Raw genomic sequence first — 19,072 nt, forward strand, 5'->3', positions numbered from 1 at the left:
TAATTAATTTGGGTCATTTGGTTACCTTGAAATATAGTTTATACAGGAAATGCAGGACAAATGCTCAAATCTTTATCTGATTGCCAATGTGTAGAGTATGGAATTGCTGCCCTAGTTACTTCCAGTGGTGCAATGGTATCAGATGTTATTTTTAATTCACTTTTTTCCTATTTTTATTTTTCCTTTGTGGAATATCTTTATAAACTCATGGGTTTATATCATTAAATTTTTTTATTATAAATATGGTATAAATACAAAAATAAATAAAACATAATTTTATAGCATAACAAATAATTATAAAGTGAATATCTAGCTTTTATAACTCCTTTGCCTCCCTCCTCCCTATCAAAATCATCTCTCAGGAAAGTAGCTGAATTTTAAAATAATTTTAAATTAATATGTCCTTTTGCAGATTTTGAAGTATAAGATTTACTTCCATTATGGAATTAAAGCAGCCACATTAAGGATATGGGATCTTCATCTTAAAACTAATCGGCAGCCATTGATCTGCTTTAAGCAATGGTGTGACATGATCTGTATTATGTTACATGATCTGTATGATATGTATGATAATAAGATCACTCTGGCTGTTGTGTGAAGACTGAACTGGGTGGGGTTAGGAGTATATGCAAAGAAAATCTAGAAGGGCACTGCAGTTGTCCAGGCAAAAGATGATGTACTTACTAGAGTGAAGGCAATAGAGATGGAAGAAAAGAATAAGATCTGAGAGAGATTTAGGAAGTAAACTTGATAGGACTTAGTGATCGATTCTATGCTGGTCAGAAAAAGAGAGGGAGCTATCAAGAGTAATTCTTCTTTCTGATTTGAGAAATCAGATATATGCTGCTCCATTTACTGAGCAAGAGAACCTTGTAGAAGGTGCATGTTTATGGGAAGGTAACTAGTTCAACTGGGGATACCTGTGAGAAACCCAGCCTAAGACTGGAAGTTTACTACACAATCTGAAACTAAGAAGAATTGTTAAGAAGTGATGGGCATATGGGGCGCCTGGGTGGCTCAGTCGGTTAAGCATCTGACTTGGGCTCACTCAGGTCATGATCTCACGGCTTGTGAGTTTGAGTCCTGCGTCGGGCTCTGTGCTGACAGCTCAGAGCCTGGAGCCTCTTCAGATTCTGTGTCTCTCTGCCCCTCCCCCACTCACACTCTGTCTCTCTGTCTCTCAAAAGTAAACATTAAAAAAATTTTTTTAAAAAGAAGTGATGGACATATACAAAGGATTTGCAGCCTTGGAAATGAAAGCACTTACCATCTATTAGGAGTGACTAAGATCATATAGAATAAAATGAGTTAAGAGTCTAGGACTGAACTTTGAGAAACTCCAACATTTAAAGACTGGGAGAGGAGGAGGAACCAGCAGAGACAGAGAACAAGCAAACCAAAAATATATAAGAAAGAAACCCAGAAAATGGAGAGTTTTGGGATGCCTCGGTGGCTCAGTCAGTTAAGCATACGGCTCTTGAGTTCAGCTCAGGTCATAAGCTCACGGTTCGTGAGATCAAGCCCCATGTTAGGTTCTGCACTTAGACTGCGGAGTCTGCTTGGGATTCTCTCTCTCCCTCTCTCTCTCTCTGCCCCTTCCTCATTCGTGCTCTCTTGCTCTCTCTCAAAATAAATAAATAAACATTTTAAAAAGGAAAAATACTTATTAAATACCTTTAAATTACTACGCATTATAATAGTTAATTAAAATATGCACAGAAAGAAACCGTTCATTTAATTCAGCAAACGTGTGTAATGGTTAGTGTATGCTTGGCACTTTGCCAGGGACTAAGATTCACATTTTAATGGAGAAAAGACGTAGACACACAAATAATTTAAATTCTACAAATATTATAAAAGAAAAGATGTTTTATGCTAATCTTATTGTGGACAAGAATGAATCCTTAGTAGACAGAATACTTATGCATGTATGTTTATGTAAGTTAAAGAAACTGACAGAAAAAAATAAGAAGCAAACTAGTAAAAAATTTTTCTAATAGTTTGCATGTCATTAAGTCAGATGAGGGAAAAAAGAACAGATTAGTTATTTCCCCTGCTCTCCCATTTATATATTTAAGGTTATCAGTGCTCAAATAATCTATTTCTGACCTAGATCTTATTGTTACTTATACCCAAGGGGAGAAAAAAATCCTCATTTGCATACGGAACAGAATAGCTCTGAGATAGAATTACAAAGAATCACTTGCATGAACACGCCTCTCTTTTGTTTAATCCTCAGTAAGTTGCACAAGGAACTGAGACTATTGGGGAAATGACATATTCCTTTTATACTGTAAGGAAAATAAAATTCAAGACTGTGCCTCTCTCTCCATAAGGAAAGCTTTGCACACTTTACCATGGTCCAGCGGTGTTTCATTTATTTGATTATTAAAATTGTATAAGAAGTACTTTCAATGAGCTACTTATAAATCCTTAGACTGCTCAATGCCATTTAGTTCCTATTTTTATTAAATGTACTTCTGGGTCCAGAACGAAGCATTCAAGTTGTCCTTAATTCTCCTGTCTTTTTACTGAAATAAACATTTATTTGGTAAAGGGACGGAGATAAGATGATGTTGAAGATTGTTTTTCCTATGAAATATGCAAGAAATAGATAAAATAATTTGTGTGTTGGGTTTTATTTTTTCTAGGGAGACGACTGCAGCAAATTTGAACAAGTAAAGCAGAGCTGTGGAAAGCAGGCTAGAAAAATCCATGGCAGCCATTGTCACACCACAACCTGCAGCAGCTGTCTCAAGTCCCTCCCTCCCACGCCTCCTGGGCTTGGCAGCCCAGCAGGAATGAATGGGCTCTGCAGAGCACTGTAAATGGTGCTGCAGACCCCAAAAATCTGTTGCTAAAAACCAAACATAAAAATTACCTGTCAAAATATAAATTTTCAACTTTGGTGGACATAACAAACCTTTTTACCTCTGAAATTTCATTAGCAATGTCAGGTGGTAATCAGTCCAAAGTCTTATTCTGCATAGCCCATCCTTGTTGATAATAGAGTCTTTCTAAATAGCAAAAGAATGTTACTGCAATCCATTTCCTAGGGGTGAAAGCAAAGCCTTTTTGTCTCGAGACGCAATTGAGCAACCACCAGAGTCTAGCTGAATAGCAAGGGTGTGAGGCTGGCTACATTTTCCACAGTTACAAGCCCAATCTCTGAAGAGATTTACTGAATTCACACAAGAACTACCAAAAAAAAAAAAATGCAGTTATTGAGCTGACATGGTTGTCTGTGGATGGAGGCAAAATTACAAAATAGTCTTTTTTACATTGTATACAGCTCTCCTTTTTAATTTGGTATCTTAGTTTTTCTTCCCTTTCCAGAAAAAAAAAAAAAAAAGAAAGAAAGAACAATGCAGAATATTAACTACATGCACAGGTAGTAGCACCAGCTTCTGAACTCAATCCTTTCTCCTTGTATTTTCTCAATTCTATATCAGGAAAGACAATTCATTTTAAGGAACAATACACTACATAAAATATATTACAGGGACTTTTGGTAAAGGAATATTTCTAGGAGACTACTTAACTATGGTATGTTCATTAGATCTTAATTATCATGTTATAACTACTTGTGTGCTTCCATATTTAGTATGGTTTTCTTCCACGTTCCCTTTTTGTTTAGCTCTTTGGGGGAGGAGTGCATAAAAGGTCTTACGATAAATTACTTGAATCTGAAAAACCATTTTGGATGACGCTTATTGAACCTTTTTTATATTAAAAAAATTACATTTACTCAAGCCATGTTAAGCATCATTCCCATCTTCTCTCCTACATTATTTGTAAAGCAATTAGAGATGTTGAAGCCGAATGTAGTGAAATTTAGAATACTCTGAGAGAGGGACTGGGAGTAATTTTCCGTTAAATATTTCATCTCCACACAAATTCTGCGATGTACGTGTTGGGGAAAACCTACATTGGTGATTTTAGCTGTAGTGTGAGGCTTAAGCAATATAAAAACCATACAATTCAAGTTCTCTTTCTTCTCCCCCCCCCCCCCCCCGCCCCAACCCCACCCCATCATGGATGCTCGGCTGACTGTTTTTGCACAGTCTCTTTGTCTGAAGGATGCAAACAGTCTATGGATGCTAGGGAAAAAGGGGTGGGGGAGAGATTACCTCATCCCATGTCGTTTGCACCAATCACCACTCTCCTGTCGTGGCTTCTCCGGGCAGATTGAGGGGTCTGGACCAACAGGAAAAGGCCCCAGCCCATCCCCATGGTGACCGAGTTGTATATAGGGAGCCGCATCCGCCCATGTGCCGCAGGTTCTCTTACATCGACCGCCTAAGAGTCGCGCTGTAAGAAGCAACAACCTCTCCTCCTCTCCGCCATCTGCTCGGCAGCCGCAAAGCAGCAACCATGGTAAGAATCTTCTTTCTCTGGCTCTTTGTGGCCGTTGAGTGGGGTCGGTCCCCCAAGATCTACTTGGAAAGTCTTAAGCTCTCTTTCCTTTACAACTTCTTGGGTAAGGGTAACCTTATGCTTTGTTTGCGAGGTTTGGCTTTGGGGCCCCAAATCCTTGAGTCTGGCCGCCGCCGCAGTGCGGGCTGAGGAACTGCGCCCAGGGCGCAGCAGAACCGTGGGGGAAGAACAAAGGCGGCGCAGAGGGAGTTCTTGTTATATGAGCCCTCCCAAGCTGCAGGCAGCCCATCTGTCGGTGACGAAAGGGTCTGGGCAGGGAAAGGCAGTCGTGGCGTCGCCTGCTCTGTCCCAGTGTCTGTGCGCACGGTTTTCGTGTGACTCGGGGAGGCTCTTTTCTTCCTGGCGTTGTTCCCAGGGGGAGGGAGAGAAGTCCCGAAAGATCCGGGCTCAGTGGGTGTAGCTGGGAAGGGGGGGAGGGGAGAAGGACAGGGACAAAGCGGAGCCTTGGGTTAGTATTAAAAGATCCCTCCACGGTTCGTTGGCAGTTTAGGAAGATACCCGTATATTAACGCGAAAAAAAATGGTTAGTTTCTGTTCGAGCCCTTGGCAGCCGGCGTCAGGGCGGCGCAGGGGCGGAGTTGTTTGTTTCTGCCTTCTCTGGCCTTAAAGCCACTGGGCGGGGTTCCCCCTCACAAAACCTCTGTCATAAGACTTTTAATAAAATGCTTTCATCATTGTGGAACTGTAGGCGTTAAAAGGTTTTTCATTCACTGTTAAAGCTTAGATGAGATATTTTTTCTTAAGATGCAAAATCGCAATTCACTTGACAAGCACCTTAAAGTCTGGTCTGGGGCCGCCCCGCCCTGACTGACTCCGTGTGTGTGTGTGTGTGTGTGTGTGTGTGTGTGTGTGTGTGTGTGAGCGCTAGCCGCACTTTCTGCTGGAGAGAAAGCCTCAGTTTGAGAGCCAAGGTACTCTAAAGCCCAGGATCCAGGGAAACGCCCTTCCCCTCCCCCCCTCCCCCAATATGTCAGTGAGTAGACAATGGACAGACAATGGAAGTTGAAGCCATAAAGACAGTAGAGAAGAAAATCTCTTATTGAACGTGATGAGTATGAATATTCGGTGGTGAGTAGAGAATCTCAAAATGAAAATACTATTTTGTTGTTTTAAATAAATACTTCATTATCCTTTCACTGGGCTTTTATTCTTTGGTAGTTCTCATGTGATATTTTTCTAATTTAGGAACTATTGTTTTAAAGATACTAACAATCTTTCAGTTTTTGCAGTGGAGAAGATTCTGGAAAGACTTCTTTTTAAGTAATGAACATGCTGCAGACAAAGAACTATATTCTGTCCAGCTGTCTTTTGTTCTAGTGCATCTTCATTAATTCATTTCAATTTAGGCATATGGTCCCAGCTTGGGTCAGAGGAGGAAAACTGGCAGAATAGCACAATGAGATCATGTAGGCAGTTTCTGGAAATAGAACTTACTCTGTTAAATAATGTAGCAGACAGAACAGTCTAGTACCAGGCACAGCAAATGCAGCAATGCAGGAGGCAGACCTTATTTAGCTTCCAGTCCCCTAGGACTAATGGATCCTGCAGATAGACTGCAAAGGGGTGTGGCATCTAGCCTCAGCTGCAGCGCAGATGTCCATGTTAAAATTCCAAGTCATATGTACAAGAAACTCTCATCTTTATTTAAAGGGAATGCAGTAGTAATACTGATTCCAATTAACTAATGATTGAATTTAATTTACTGCATCTTACTAAATCTGTGCTTTAAATATTTTTTACATACGAAAAATTTCTCTTCAAGCATGGCTGGGGGAACAATGGGCTTGCACATGTATTGAACAGTGCAACCTTATTCAGACCACACCCATCTGCAGCATTTGGAGCAGGTGCTTTTCCTTAAACATTTCTATCGAGTTAGGGATAATCTCAAGTAAACTTGAAGAGTACCTGTATATGACTAGAAGTATTTTCAGAAATTTACTGAAAATTCAAAATGCTAACACAATCTGATTTTAAATTTTCCTCTTTTCCTTCCCATAGCGTGAATGCATCTCCATCCATGTTGGCCAGGCTGGTGTTCAGATCGGCAATGCCTGCTGGGAGCTCTATTGCCTGGAACACGGCATCCAGCCCGATGGCCAGATGCCAAGTGACAAGACCATTGGGGGAGGAGATGACTCCTTCAACACCTTCTTCAGTGAGACGGGCGCTGGCAAGCATGTGCCCAGGGCAGTGTTTGTAGACCTGGAACCCACAGTCATTGGTGAGTTGGCCTCAGTAGTAACCCAAGGGAGATCTCAGGGCTCTTGAGACAGGAGGTCTGTCGTGAGGGCTCCATTGACACCCTGGGGTGGAGCAGGTGTGTGCAGGTGGTGGGTGACGGGTGGCTGCTTTGTTTTTCTCTTCCAGATGAAGTTCGCACTGGCACCTACCGCCAGCTCTTCCATCCTGAGCAGCTCATCACGGGCAAGGAAGATGCTGCCAATAACTATGCCCGAGGGCACTACACCATCGGCAAGGAGATCATCGACCTTGTCTTGGACCGAATTCGGAAACTGGTATGTTTGTTCTCCAGAATAAAGTAAATAATGACCCTAAGGAAGACATTTGAAATACGATCTTTTCTTTTCAAACACAGAATAGAAATATAATGGAGTGAGGACAACTGGTAAATTATTCCTTGATAGGGTTTTTAAATTTTCAACTACAACATGAATTATTTGGTGTCATTTTATAAACGTCAATGAAGATATTTTAAGTGAAGAAATGCTTTGTAATTCTGGGAAGGTCTATTATAATCTGTCTTCTCTGTTCCTTTTTTCTCACAGGCCGACCAGTGCACGGGTCTTCAGGGCTTCTTGGTTTTCCACAGCTTTGGAGGGGGAACTGGTTCCGGGTTCACCTCCCTGCTGATGGAACGTCTCTCTGTCGATTATGGCAAGAAGTCCAAGCTGGAGTTCTCCATTTACCCAGCCCCCCAGGTTTCCACTGCTGTCGTTGAGCCCTACAACTCCATCCTCACTACCCACACCACCCTGGAGCACTCTGATTGTGCCTTCATGGTAGACAACGAGGCCATCTATGACATCTGTCGTAGAAACCTCGATATCGAACGCCCAACCTACACTAACCTAAATAGGTTGATAGGTCAAATTGTGTCTTCCATCACTGCTTCCCTCAGATTTGATGGAGCCCTGAATGTGGATCTGACAGAATTCCAGACCAACCTGGTGCCCTATCCCCGCATCCACTTCCCTCTGGCCACATACGCCCCTGTCATCTCTGCTGAGAAAGCCTACCATGAACAGCTTTCTGTAGCAGAGATCACCAATGCGTGCTTTGAGCCAGCCAACCAGATGGTGAAATGCGACCCTCGCCATGGTAAATACATGGCTTGCTGCCTGTTGTACCGTGGTGATGTGGTTCCCAAAGATGTCAATGCTGCCATTGCCACCATCAAGACCAAGCGTACCATCCAGTTCGTGGACTGGTGCCCCACTGGCTTCAAAGTTGGCATTAATTACCAGCCTCCCACTGTGGTACCTGGTGGAGACCTGGCCAAAGTACAGCGAGCTGTGTGCATGCTGAGCAACACCACAGCCATTGCTGAGGCCTGGGCTCGCCTGGACCACAAGTTTGACCTGATGTATGCCAAGCGTGCCTTTGTTCACTGGTATGTGGGTGAGGGCATGGAGGAAGGAGAGTTTTCTGAGGCCCGTGAGGACATGGCTGCCCTTGAGAAGGATTATGAGGAGGTTGGTGTGGATTCTGTTGAAGGAGAGGGTGAAGAGGAAGGAGAGGAATACTAAAGTTAAAAATGTCACAAAGGTGCTGCTTTTACAGGGAAGCTTATTCTGTTTTGAATATTGAAAAGTTGTGCTCTGATCAGTTAATTTGTATGTAGCAGTGTATACTCTCATATACAATTACTGACCTATGCTTTAAAACACAACGCTTTGTTATAAATCCAAGCTGTCCATTTCTCTGATGGGTTTGAATAAAGTATTCCCTGTCTTAAATGAATTCAGTCTTGTGTTTTCTATTTGGGGGTCTGATATTCATGTATTTAGTTCTGAGAAAGGATAACTGTTGACTGTGGTTTATACATGTTCTATAAAGTGACCTGTTTTTTTATTTTAAATTTTAGTGTATTATAAAACTTACTCATTAAATACAAAATAACTAAAAATTACCATTATCCATGCAATTCTTAGTTTTCACTCCACTATATGTTAGTTAAACTGCTAGTACTCTTTAGAATTGGTATTTACTAATACACAGCCAAAGGTCTGGTTGCCTGCCAAGTCTCATACGACCCACATGAAATGATGAATATTCCAAATACATTATGTCTTAAGCTTATTTTCATGCATTCTCATCTTGGCTTGTGTCTAGTGCTGTCAGGCTTCCTCTTCTCTGGGTTCTCAGAAGTTTGCTCTCCTAGCAATTGCTCCCTTGTTCTCTACTTTCTTCTTTCCAAACTGATTTTCAGCTAAATGTCACAGTGGAAAAGCCTGATAAATGTATTCACTCTAATGTGTTAATTATATATCTTAATTTTAGCTTCCAAGTATATTATTTAAGTTGGGCCAATAACTTCAAAGAACAAAACTCATAGTGCAGTTGTAGGAACCAGCACCAACATGGGGAGAGGAACAATTCTGGACCAATGGTTTCTTCAACAATAGAGTTCAGCTGCCAGTCTAACTGAACAAAAAGACCCAAGAATAGCAAATTGTCTTGTACCATCATATTATCTTGTTCTACAATAATAGTTGTAATGAAATGATTTTTTGGTATTAACTGCTTATTTGATCTATTTTTCCTTTGACACTGCCAACAAGGGGGTGTAACACAATTATATATATATATATATATATATATATATATATATATATATAAATAATATGTTACATATATATATTAATTTTGAGCGAGAGAGAGAGCACTAGCAGGGGAGGGGGCAGAGGGAGAGACAGAACCTTAAGGAGACTCCGTGCTCAGCACAAAGCCCAATGTGGGGCTCCATCCCATGATCTTGGGATCATTACCTGAACCAAAATCAAGAGTCAGACACTCAACTGACTAAGCCACACAGGCGCCCCTAATACTACTATAGTTCCCAGAATCTGAGTTTAATATAAGTTAGTGGAAATAATGAAAAATAAGAAATACGCCGAAATCAACTAGTTTTAAAGCCAATCCAATAGTGCTCAGCAGTTTTAACTAGAAGCCAATGTGTATAGATTTGGAAGAAAAAAAAGGAAAAGGCTTCGCTTATTTGAATAAAAAACAATGTGACAACTAGATCAAATGTAAATTTTTAATATGCATTCCCAGCACCTAGCAAAATATAAGGAACATGGTAATGTATGTACAATGATTATTGGCTGAATGAGTATAGTGTAGGGTAAAAGAGATAAAACTATAAAATTTAAAAATCCCTATAATCTTAATTTTTATGGCAAATGACAGTATGAATTTATTATATATGTTCTATTATGAAAGAAAAAATTCCATAATTTTGCCCACTGAAAAGGCCTAGGACCAATTTAGGAATGAGCATCCCTACCACTCAGATGGTGGTCTCTAAATACTATTTTCTACTAAAAGGAATCAATGTTTAGAGATGTTCAAGCCTGGAGAAGAAAATATACAAACTCAGCCCCAAATAATTTCTCATTCCAGAAACTGAGGAAGATATCAAAGACTCAAAGTCATATCAAAAGGATACAGGAGTCAAGTAGAAGGGACTCTCATAGATGGTACAATGTAAGCATTGAAAATAATAGTGACTGCAGTGGGTTGAATCATAAAAAATATGTTAAAACCCATGAGCTCATGATATTTTTTGCGTGATTTACTTTTTATTTGAGAGAGAGAGAGTGCCTGAGTGGGGGAGAGGGGCAGAGGGAGACAGAGAGAATCTTAAGCAGATTCCACACTCAGCACAGCCCAACTCGGTGCTCGATCCCATGACCCTGGGATCATGACCGGAGCTGAAACCAAGAGTGGGGCGTTCAACCTAGGCACCCCTATTTTCTGTGTGATTGAAAAAACAATTGGGGGTATCTGGGTGGCTCAGTCAGTTAAGCGTCTAACTTCAGCTCAGGTCATGATCTCATAGTGAGTCTGAGCTCTGCATCAGGCTCTCTGCTGTCAGCACAGCACTTCAAATGCTCTGTCTCCCTCTCTCTCTGCCTCTCCCCTGATCTCTCTCTCTCAAAAACAAATAAACATTAAAAAAAATTTTTTAAACAATTAATGGGCCCCTGGGTGGCTCAGTTGGTTAAGCCCATGGTTCTTGATTTTGGCTCAAGTCATGATCTCACGGTTGGTGGGATTGAGCTCTCTGTCAGGCTCCATACTCAAAGTGTGGAGCCTGCTTGGGATTCTCTCTCTCTCTCTCTCTCTCTCTCTCATCCTCCCCTGTTCATGCCCTCTCTGTCTCTCTTAAAATAAATACACATTTAAAAAAATATGAAGACAGTATGGCAGTTCCTAAAAAAAAAAATTATAGAATTACTATATTATCTAAGAATTCCACTTCTGGATATATACCCAAAAGAATTTAAAGCAATGACTCAGATATTTGTGTACCTGTGTCATATCAGCTTTATTCACAAGAGCCAAAAGATGGAAGCAACCCTAAAGTCCATTGATGGATGAATGGATAAACAAAATGTAGTATATACATACAATATAATATTATTCAGCCTTAAAAAAATGAAATTCTGACACATACTCCAAATGGATAAACTTTGAAAACATGAAGCTTAGTGAAATAAGTCAGACACAAAAGGACAAATATTTTCTGATCCTACTTGTATGAGTTAACTACAACAATCAAATTCAGAGAGACAGAAAGTAGAATGGTGGTTACCAGGAGCTAAGGGGAAGAATATAATAGGAATTGTTTTTTAATTTTTTTAAGTTTATTTATTTATCTTGAGAGAGAAAGAGAGAGCTGAGGGAGGGGCAGAGAGAGAGAGAGAGAAGCAGAGAGAGAATCCGAATCCCAAGCAGGCTCTGAGCTGCACAGAGCCCAACGCAGGGCTCAAATTCACGTACGGTGAGATCATGACCTAAGCCAAAACCAAGAGTAGGGTGCTTAACTGACTGAACTATCCAGGTGCCCCAGAAATTTTTCTTTTTTAAGTTTACTTATTTTGAGAGGCGATGGGAGGAGAGGGGCAAAGATATAGGGAGAGACAGAATCCCTAGCAGGCTCTACGCTGTCAGCATAGAGCTTGACTCTGGACTCGACCTCACAAACCATGAGATCATGACCTGAGCCGAAATCAAGAGTTGGACAGAATCAACCAGGAGCCCCAATAGGAAGTTATTACTAAAGAGATACAGAGTTTCAGTTTGCAATGACAAAAAAGTTTTGGGGGTACCCGACTGGTTCAGTCAGAAAAGCCTGCAACTCTTGATCTTGGGGTCATGAGTTGTGTGTAGAGATTACTAATATAAATAAACTTAAAAAATGTTTTCTGGAGATGAATAGTGGTGATGGTTGTACAACAATAAGAACGTACTTAATGCCACTAAATTGTACTTCAAGAGGGTTAAAATGGGGGCGCCTGGCTGGCTCAGTTGGTAGAGCATGCAATCCTTGATCTTGGGGTTTTAAATTCAAGTCCCACGTTGGGTAAAGAGATTACTTAAAAAAAATAAAATCTTTTCTAAAAATAATAAATCAATAAAAATAAATAAAAGTGTTAAAATTATAAATTATATATAATTATAATTAAATATAATATAATTATATATTTATATAATATATATTTTATATAAATATTATATAAATATTATGTATATTTATAGTTATATTATTTAAATATATTTATATTATATATTATATTTATAAATATATATTATATAAATATATAAATATTATTTATATAAATATATACTTATATATTATATAATATATAAGTATAATATATAATATATAAGTATATAATGTATAATATATACTTATATATTATATATTATATAAGTATATATTATACTTATATATTATATAATATATATATTATATAAGTTATATGTACTATATATATTGTAAATCATGTATTATAAAATTATATATTATATATATATATTTTCACCACAATTTAAAAACAACCAAAGTATAAACCAAAAACTAAAAATATATGGTTACCTGCAGGGGAGGGAACATGGTCTAACCAAACTGTATTTGTTGTATAGAAACATGTAATTATAGGGGTGCCTGTGTGGCTCAGTCGGTTGAGTGTCCAAGTTCAGCTCAGGTCATGATCTCCCAGTTTGTGGGTTTGAGCCCCACACTGGGCTCTGTGCTGACAGTTCAGGGCCTCCTAGAGCCTGTTTCAGATTCTGTGTCTCCCTCTTGCTCTCTGCCCCTCCCCCGCTCATGCTCTTTCTCAAAAATAATAAAATAAACATTAAAAATTTTTAAAAAGAAACATGTAATTATATTACATAATTTTAATTACATAATTATACATATTATAATAAGGTATTAAATCAAGGTGGAAAAATCTCTAAAAATTAAAAGCAAAATGAAACAAATGAATATAACCATGCATCAAGTTGTAGCTTAACTACAGAGTTAATTCAGAATTATTTCACCTGACTTTATTTTTTTGTAAGTTTATTTATTTCGAGAGATAGAGTAGAGAGAGAAAGCACAAGTGGGGGAGAAGCAGAGAGAGAGGGAGAGAGAGAATCCCAAGCAGACTCCATACCATCAGCACAGAGCCTGATGTGGGGCTTGATCTCACAAACGCTAACATCATGACCTAAGCAAAAATCAAGAGTCAGACTCTTAACCAACTGAACCACCCATGTGCCCTATTTCACCTGACTTTAACACACGGTAATTTGCTTGTACATCCATAGTGAGATCTATCCCCAAAAAAGGACATCCAAAAGAACATAGCCATTTTCAGTAATCATATTATTAGTAATATTTATACTTTTGAAATTATTTATATTAGAATAAATAAAATTAATAATTAATTAATGTTTTTAGTATACAAAAACCTTAAAAGTTAGAATTATATTACATATTCAAGAAAGTGGATGAGTTTTAAGTAGAGATATGGAGGAAAATCCAATTCTAGAGATGAAAAATCTGAGATAAAAAAGATACCAAATGGGTTTAACAGTAGATTAGACACCATAGAAAAAGATTAATGAATTGAAGAAAAACAGTAAAAATTATCCAAATAAACACAGAACAAAAAATAAACTGGAAAAAAAATGAATAAATGGATAATAAATAGAACACAAACAGAAACAGACTGAAGATGACTCAGCATTTTTAAACAGTTTGTAAAGCGTCAGGAATGAGACTTTAAACTTTTGAGTATTATTACATTTTCTCAATTACAAACTGCTTTCAACATAAAATACAGTGCTATAGATAAATTTAAAATAAATTTTATAAATCTATAAAGAGATTTTTAAAATGTTTATTTATTTATTTTGAGAGAGACAGAGTGTGCGTGCGTGTAAGCGAGGGAGGGGTAGAGAGAGAGGGAGAGAGATAATCCCAAACAGGCTCCATGCTACCAGGGCAGAGCCCAATGCAGGGCTTAAACCCACAAACCATGAAATCATGACCTGAGCTGAAGTCCAACACTCAACCAACTTAGCCACCCGGGCGCCCCTAAAAAGATATTTTTAAGATTGGAATTACAAAATATTAAACACAAAATATTATACACACACACACACACACACACACACATACTTTTTTTTTTTTTTAGTTTATTTTTAACTGTGCTAAAATACACATAGCATAACACTTGCCATCTTAACCATATTTTAAATATACAGGTCAGTAGTATTAAATGCATTCACATGGTTTGTACAACCAATCTCCAGAACTCTCCTTATCTTGCAAAACTAAAACTCTATACCCATCATATAACTCCCCATTTCTCCCTCCCCAGCCTCTGGCAACCACCATTTTACTTTCTGTCTTCATGAAATTGACTATTCTAGGTACATCTTTTTGTGACCAGCTTATTTCACTTAGCATAATGTCGTTAAGGTTCATTCATCCATGTTATAGTATGTGTCAGAATTTCCTTTCTTTTTAAGTCTGAATAATATCCCATTCTACGAATATACCACATTTTGTTTATCCACTCATCCATCTGTGGACATGATGGTTGCTTCCACCTTCTGGCTCTTGTGAATAGCGCTGTTATGAACATGGGTATATAAATATCTCTTCCAGACCCTGCTCTTAATTCTTACGGTTATATATCCAGAAGTGGTATTGCTGGATCATGTGGTAATTCTATGTTTAAATTTTTTGAGGAACTGCCATACTCTTTTCCATAGAGTTTACACCATCTTACATTCCAACAGTGTATAACAGTTCCAATTTCTTCATATCCTTGTCAACATTTGTTATTTTCTATTGTTTTGTTTTTTGATGATAGTCATTTCAATGGGTATGAGGTGGTATCTCATTATGGTTTTGATTTGCATTTCCCTAATGAGTGGTGATGTTCAGCACCTTTTAATGTGCAAATTGGCCATTTGGATATCTTCTTTGGATAAATGTCTATTCAAGTCTTTTGTTCACTTTTTTTTAGCATAATTCTTTTTTATTGAGATACAATTGACATATAACATTATAGTAGTTTCAAGTATACAACATAATTACTTGATATTTATATATAGTGCAGTGATCACCACAATAAGTCTAGTTAGTATCTGTCAGCTTACATAGTGACAAATTTTTTCTTGTGATAAGAACTTTCAAGACTGGGGCAGTCAGTCAGTTGAGCATCTGACTTCAGCTCAGATCATGATCTCATGGTCTGTGAGTTCGAGCCCTGCATTGGGCTCTGTGCTGACAGCTCAGAGCCTGGACAGAGCCTGGAGCCAGCTAAGGATTCTGTGTCTCCCTCTCTCTCTGCCCCTCCCCCTCTCGTGCACACGCGTTCGCACACGCTCTCTCGCTCTCTCTCTCTCAAAAATAAACATTAAAACAAAAATTTTTTAAAAAAGAACTTTTAAGACTTGCTCTCAGAATTTTCAAATATGCAATATAGCATTGTTAACTGTAGTCACTATGCTGCATGTTATATTCCCATGAGTGATTTATTTTATAACTGAAAATTCGTACCTTTTCACCACCTTCATGCATTTTGACCACCTTTGACCCCATCCCCCTACCTCTGGCAACCACTAATCTATTCTCTATGTCTACTAACATTTGCCCACTTTTTAACTGAGTTAATATTAAAACATTAAAAATATTTTTTTAATTTTATTTAAATCCAAGTTAGTTAACATATAGCATAATAATGGTTTCAGGAGTAGAATTTAGTGGTTCATCACTTACATATAACCCAGTGCTCATCCCAACAAGTACCCATCACGCATTTAGTCCATCCCCCTACTCAGCACCCCTCCAGGAACATTCAGTTTGTTCTCTGTCTTTAAGAGTCTCTTATGCTTTGCCTCCCTCTCTGTTTTTACCTTATTTTTCTTTCCCTTCCCTTCCCCTATGTTCATCTGTTTTATTTATTAAATTCCACATGAGTAAAATCATATGATATTTATCTTTCTCTGACTGACTTATTTCACTTAGCATAATACATTCTAGTTCCATCCACATTGTTGCAAATGGCAAGATTGCATTCTTTTTTTTTTTTTTAATTCTTTTTTTTTTTTCAACGTTTATTTATTTTTGGGACAGAGAGAGACAGAGCATGAACGGGGGAGGGGCAGAGAGAGAGGAAGACACAGAATCGGAAACAGGCTCCAGGCTCTGAGCCATCAGCCCAGAGCCTGACGCGGGGCTCGAACTCACGGACCGCAAGATCGTGACCTGGCTGAAGTCGGACGCTTAACCGACTGCACCACCCAGGCGCCCCAAGATTGCATTCTTTTTGATTGCCAAGTAATATTTCATTGTTTCAATATTTCATTTCATATATATGTATGTGTGTATATGTATATAATTGTGTGTGTGTGTGTGTGTGTGTGTGTATATATATATATACACATAACACATCTTCTTTATCCATTCATCAGTCAATGGACATTTGGACTCTTTCCATAATTTGGCTATTGTTGACAGTGTTGCTATAAGCATTGAGGTGCATGTGCCCCTTCGAATCAGCATTTTTGTGTCCTTTGGATAAATACCTAGTACTGCAATGGCTAGGTCATAGGATAGTTCTATTTTTAATTTTTTGAGGAAACTCCATACTATTTTCCTGAGTGGCTGCACCAGTTTGCATTCCCTAAAACATTTTTAACTACTCTTCAATCTCTGAGGTTCTAAGAATCTTGAGATAATTAAAATGTAAAAAATTAGGGGTATCTGGGTAGCTCAGTCGGTTCAGCATCCAACTTCGGCTCAGGTCATGCTCTAAAGGTTCGTAAGTTCGAGCCCCACGTTGGGCTCTGTGCTGACAGCTCAGAGCCTGGAGCTCACTTTGGATTCTGTGTCTCCCTCTCTCTCTGTCTGCCCCTCCCCTACTCATGCTCTCTCTCTCAAAATAAATAAACATTTTTAATGTAAAAAATCAAAAATTGACAGTAAATATTATAGTCTTGAGTCTTGAGACTATCATATGAATTTTATAATTCTCCTCTGTGTATTAATTCCTTCAATTAAAAGTAAAAAATAACAATACTTACCCTATCCTTTTTCTGCCTTTAATTGGAATGTAGCTTTTGGCCTTGAGACATTATAAACAAAAAATATTATAAGTTTATCAATATATGGAAGAATATATATCAAGGTAAGAATTTTATATTATTTACATGTTAAGAATATCAGAAAGGATATTGAATTTTATTAAATGTCTTTTCAGTAATATTTGGAGATTGACATGATTTTTCTTCTTGAACATATTATGATGAATTATTTTAAAAGCTTTCCTAATGTTGGATCATCATTGCATTTTCCAGTACAAAAATTTTGGTTATGGTATTCTTCTAATGTGCTGCCAGATTCTATTTGATAATGTGAATTTTCACTCCCACCAGTAGTTTATATAAGCATACTGCTAAGTCATTTATATTATCTTTTAATATAGACTGTGGCATCACACCAGGGCACATTCTAGCAAAAAAAAAAAAAAAAAAAAAAAAAGTGATCCTACCCTGAGTTTATACAGTGCAGTCCAGGCAAGTTGGCCTTTGACGATCTAGCTTAATTGAGAGACAGAATTTAGAGTATCAAAAGCAGGAGTTCATTCTTGATGACTAGAGGGGTGAAAATAGATATCCTTGTCTTGTTTCCAATCTTAGGGAGTGTTAAATATTTCATGATTGAGTACGATGTCAGTTTTCAGTTTTTCACAGATGTTCTTTCTTTTTAAAGTTTATTTTGAGAGAGAACGAGAGAATGAAAATGAGAGAGAGGGAGAGAGAGTATCCCAAGCAGGCTCCGTGCTATCAGCATGGAGCCTGATGTGGGGCCTGATATTACGAATTGTGAGATCCTGACCCAAGCCAAAATCAAGGGTCTGATGCTTAATTTACTGAGCCACCCAGGCACCCTTCATAGATATGCATTATTGGATTGTTGAAGTTTCCTTCTATTCCTAGTCTGCTGAAAGTTTGGAGGTTTTTTAATAAATGGATGTTAGATTTTGTCAAATTCTCTTTCTGCATGCATCTGTTGAGATAATCATGTTTTTCTTTAATTCTATTGATACAGTGAATTAGATTCATTGCCTTTTGAATATGAAATCAAAGACAAATCTACTATGAGCATTTTCAAATTTCTAACCATTTCCCTCATTTCTATAGGTACATGATATTTCTCCTATCAAGAAATAAAGCCTATTCCTCTCTCCTTAAATCTTCATTGGACTTCTGATTGAGCTGATTAATAGAATGTGACAGAAGGAATCTGTGCCAGATCCAGGTCAATCTCTTAAGAAGCCTGGCAGCTTGTTTTCCCTCAGAGAGGTCATGTGGAAAACAACCAGGGCACCCCACCCAATAGCCGCCACAAAGACCCCAGACATGTAAATGCGAGTATCCTAGATATTCTAGCCCCAGATGCGATCCGGCTGAATGCAACTATGTGAATGAGCCAGATAACACCACATGAAACACAGCAACCGTCCATGACCCATGTAATCATGAGAAAAAATGAACAACTGTTTTAAGTCAGTAAGTTTTGGGGTGGTATGATAAGTAGCAACAGATAACTGAAACAAGGCTTACACACACATCGGGGGGGGGGGAATACAGTTTTCATCAGATTCTCTAAAGTGATTAAAACTACTAGAAAAATTAAAAGCTGAAGATTATTTAGGGAACACCTCATAAATATTCCTTTTTTCAGTGTTTTTGATAGTTTTAACAGCAGTGTGCTTACGATATAATCTTTGACCGCTGTAAGTAGAGTAAAGGTATTGGATTTGGCAATTAAATGTAAGGTCATATGCTTAACAATCTAAAGGACTGACAACCTAAGGTGAAAAATGAGAAAACTTACTGGACCATTCCTCTTCTGTTCTGAAGTAAGTTTAGGTAGTATTTTAGAGCTAGACCAAAACTCTTCACAAAAAACATGCGAAAATATACACACAAAAGTTATACAAGAAGAAATGAACAAAAGCAGACCCAAAATGCAACATAATAAAATATGGTAAAAAAAAAAAAAAAAAAAAAAAAAAAAAAAAAAAAAAAA

At 38.1% G+C, this 19,072-nt stretch overlaps 1 protein-coding gene and 1 long non-coding RNA gene across 2 annotated transcripts in view; one reads left to right on the forward strand and one right to left on the reverse strand.

Moving 5' to 3' along the window:
* Nucleotides 1–1,476: 1,476 nt before the first annotated feature.
* LOC121038631 (uncharacterized) overlaps nt 1,477–19,072 on the reverse strand; it is a 23,826-nt gene continuing 6,230 nt past the window's right edge. Inside the window, exons 2-3 of the long non-coding RNA XR_005794427.1 lie at nt 15,358–15,360; nt 1,477–1,487 (exon numbers count right to left, since the gene is read on the reverse strand). This is a non-coding gene — a long non-coding RNA (uncharacterized LOC121038631). The remainder of the gene's footprint in view (nt 1,488–15,357; nt 15,361–19,072) is intronic.
* LOC121038623 (tubulin alpha-1A chain) lies at nt 4,247–8,421 on the forward strand. Its single transcript, XM_040488257.1, has 4 exons — nt 4,247–4,377; nt 6,439–6,661; nt 6,808–6,956; nt 7,227–8,421. The coding sequence occupies exons 1-4, from the start codon at nt 4,375–4,377 to the stop codon at nt 8,205–8,207; spliced, it is 1,356 nt and encodes a 451-aa protein (XP_040344191.1). The 5' UTR covers nt 4,247–4,374; the 3' UTR covers nt 8,208–8,421.

This window comes from Herpailurus yagouaroundi, unplaced genomic scaffold (assembly GCF_014898765.1).
Source record: "Herpailurus yagouaroundi ecotype Mexico unplaced genomic scaffold, PumYag 166, whole genome shotgun sequence".
NCBI classification, from domain to species: domain Eukaryota; kingdom Metazoa; phylum Chordata; class Mammalia; order Carnivora; family Felidae; genus Herpailurus; species Herpailurus yagouaroundi.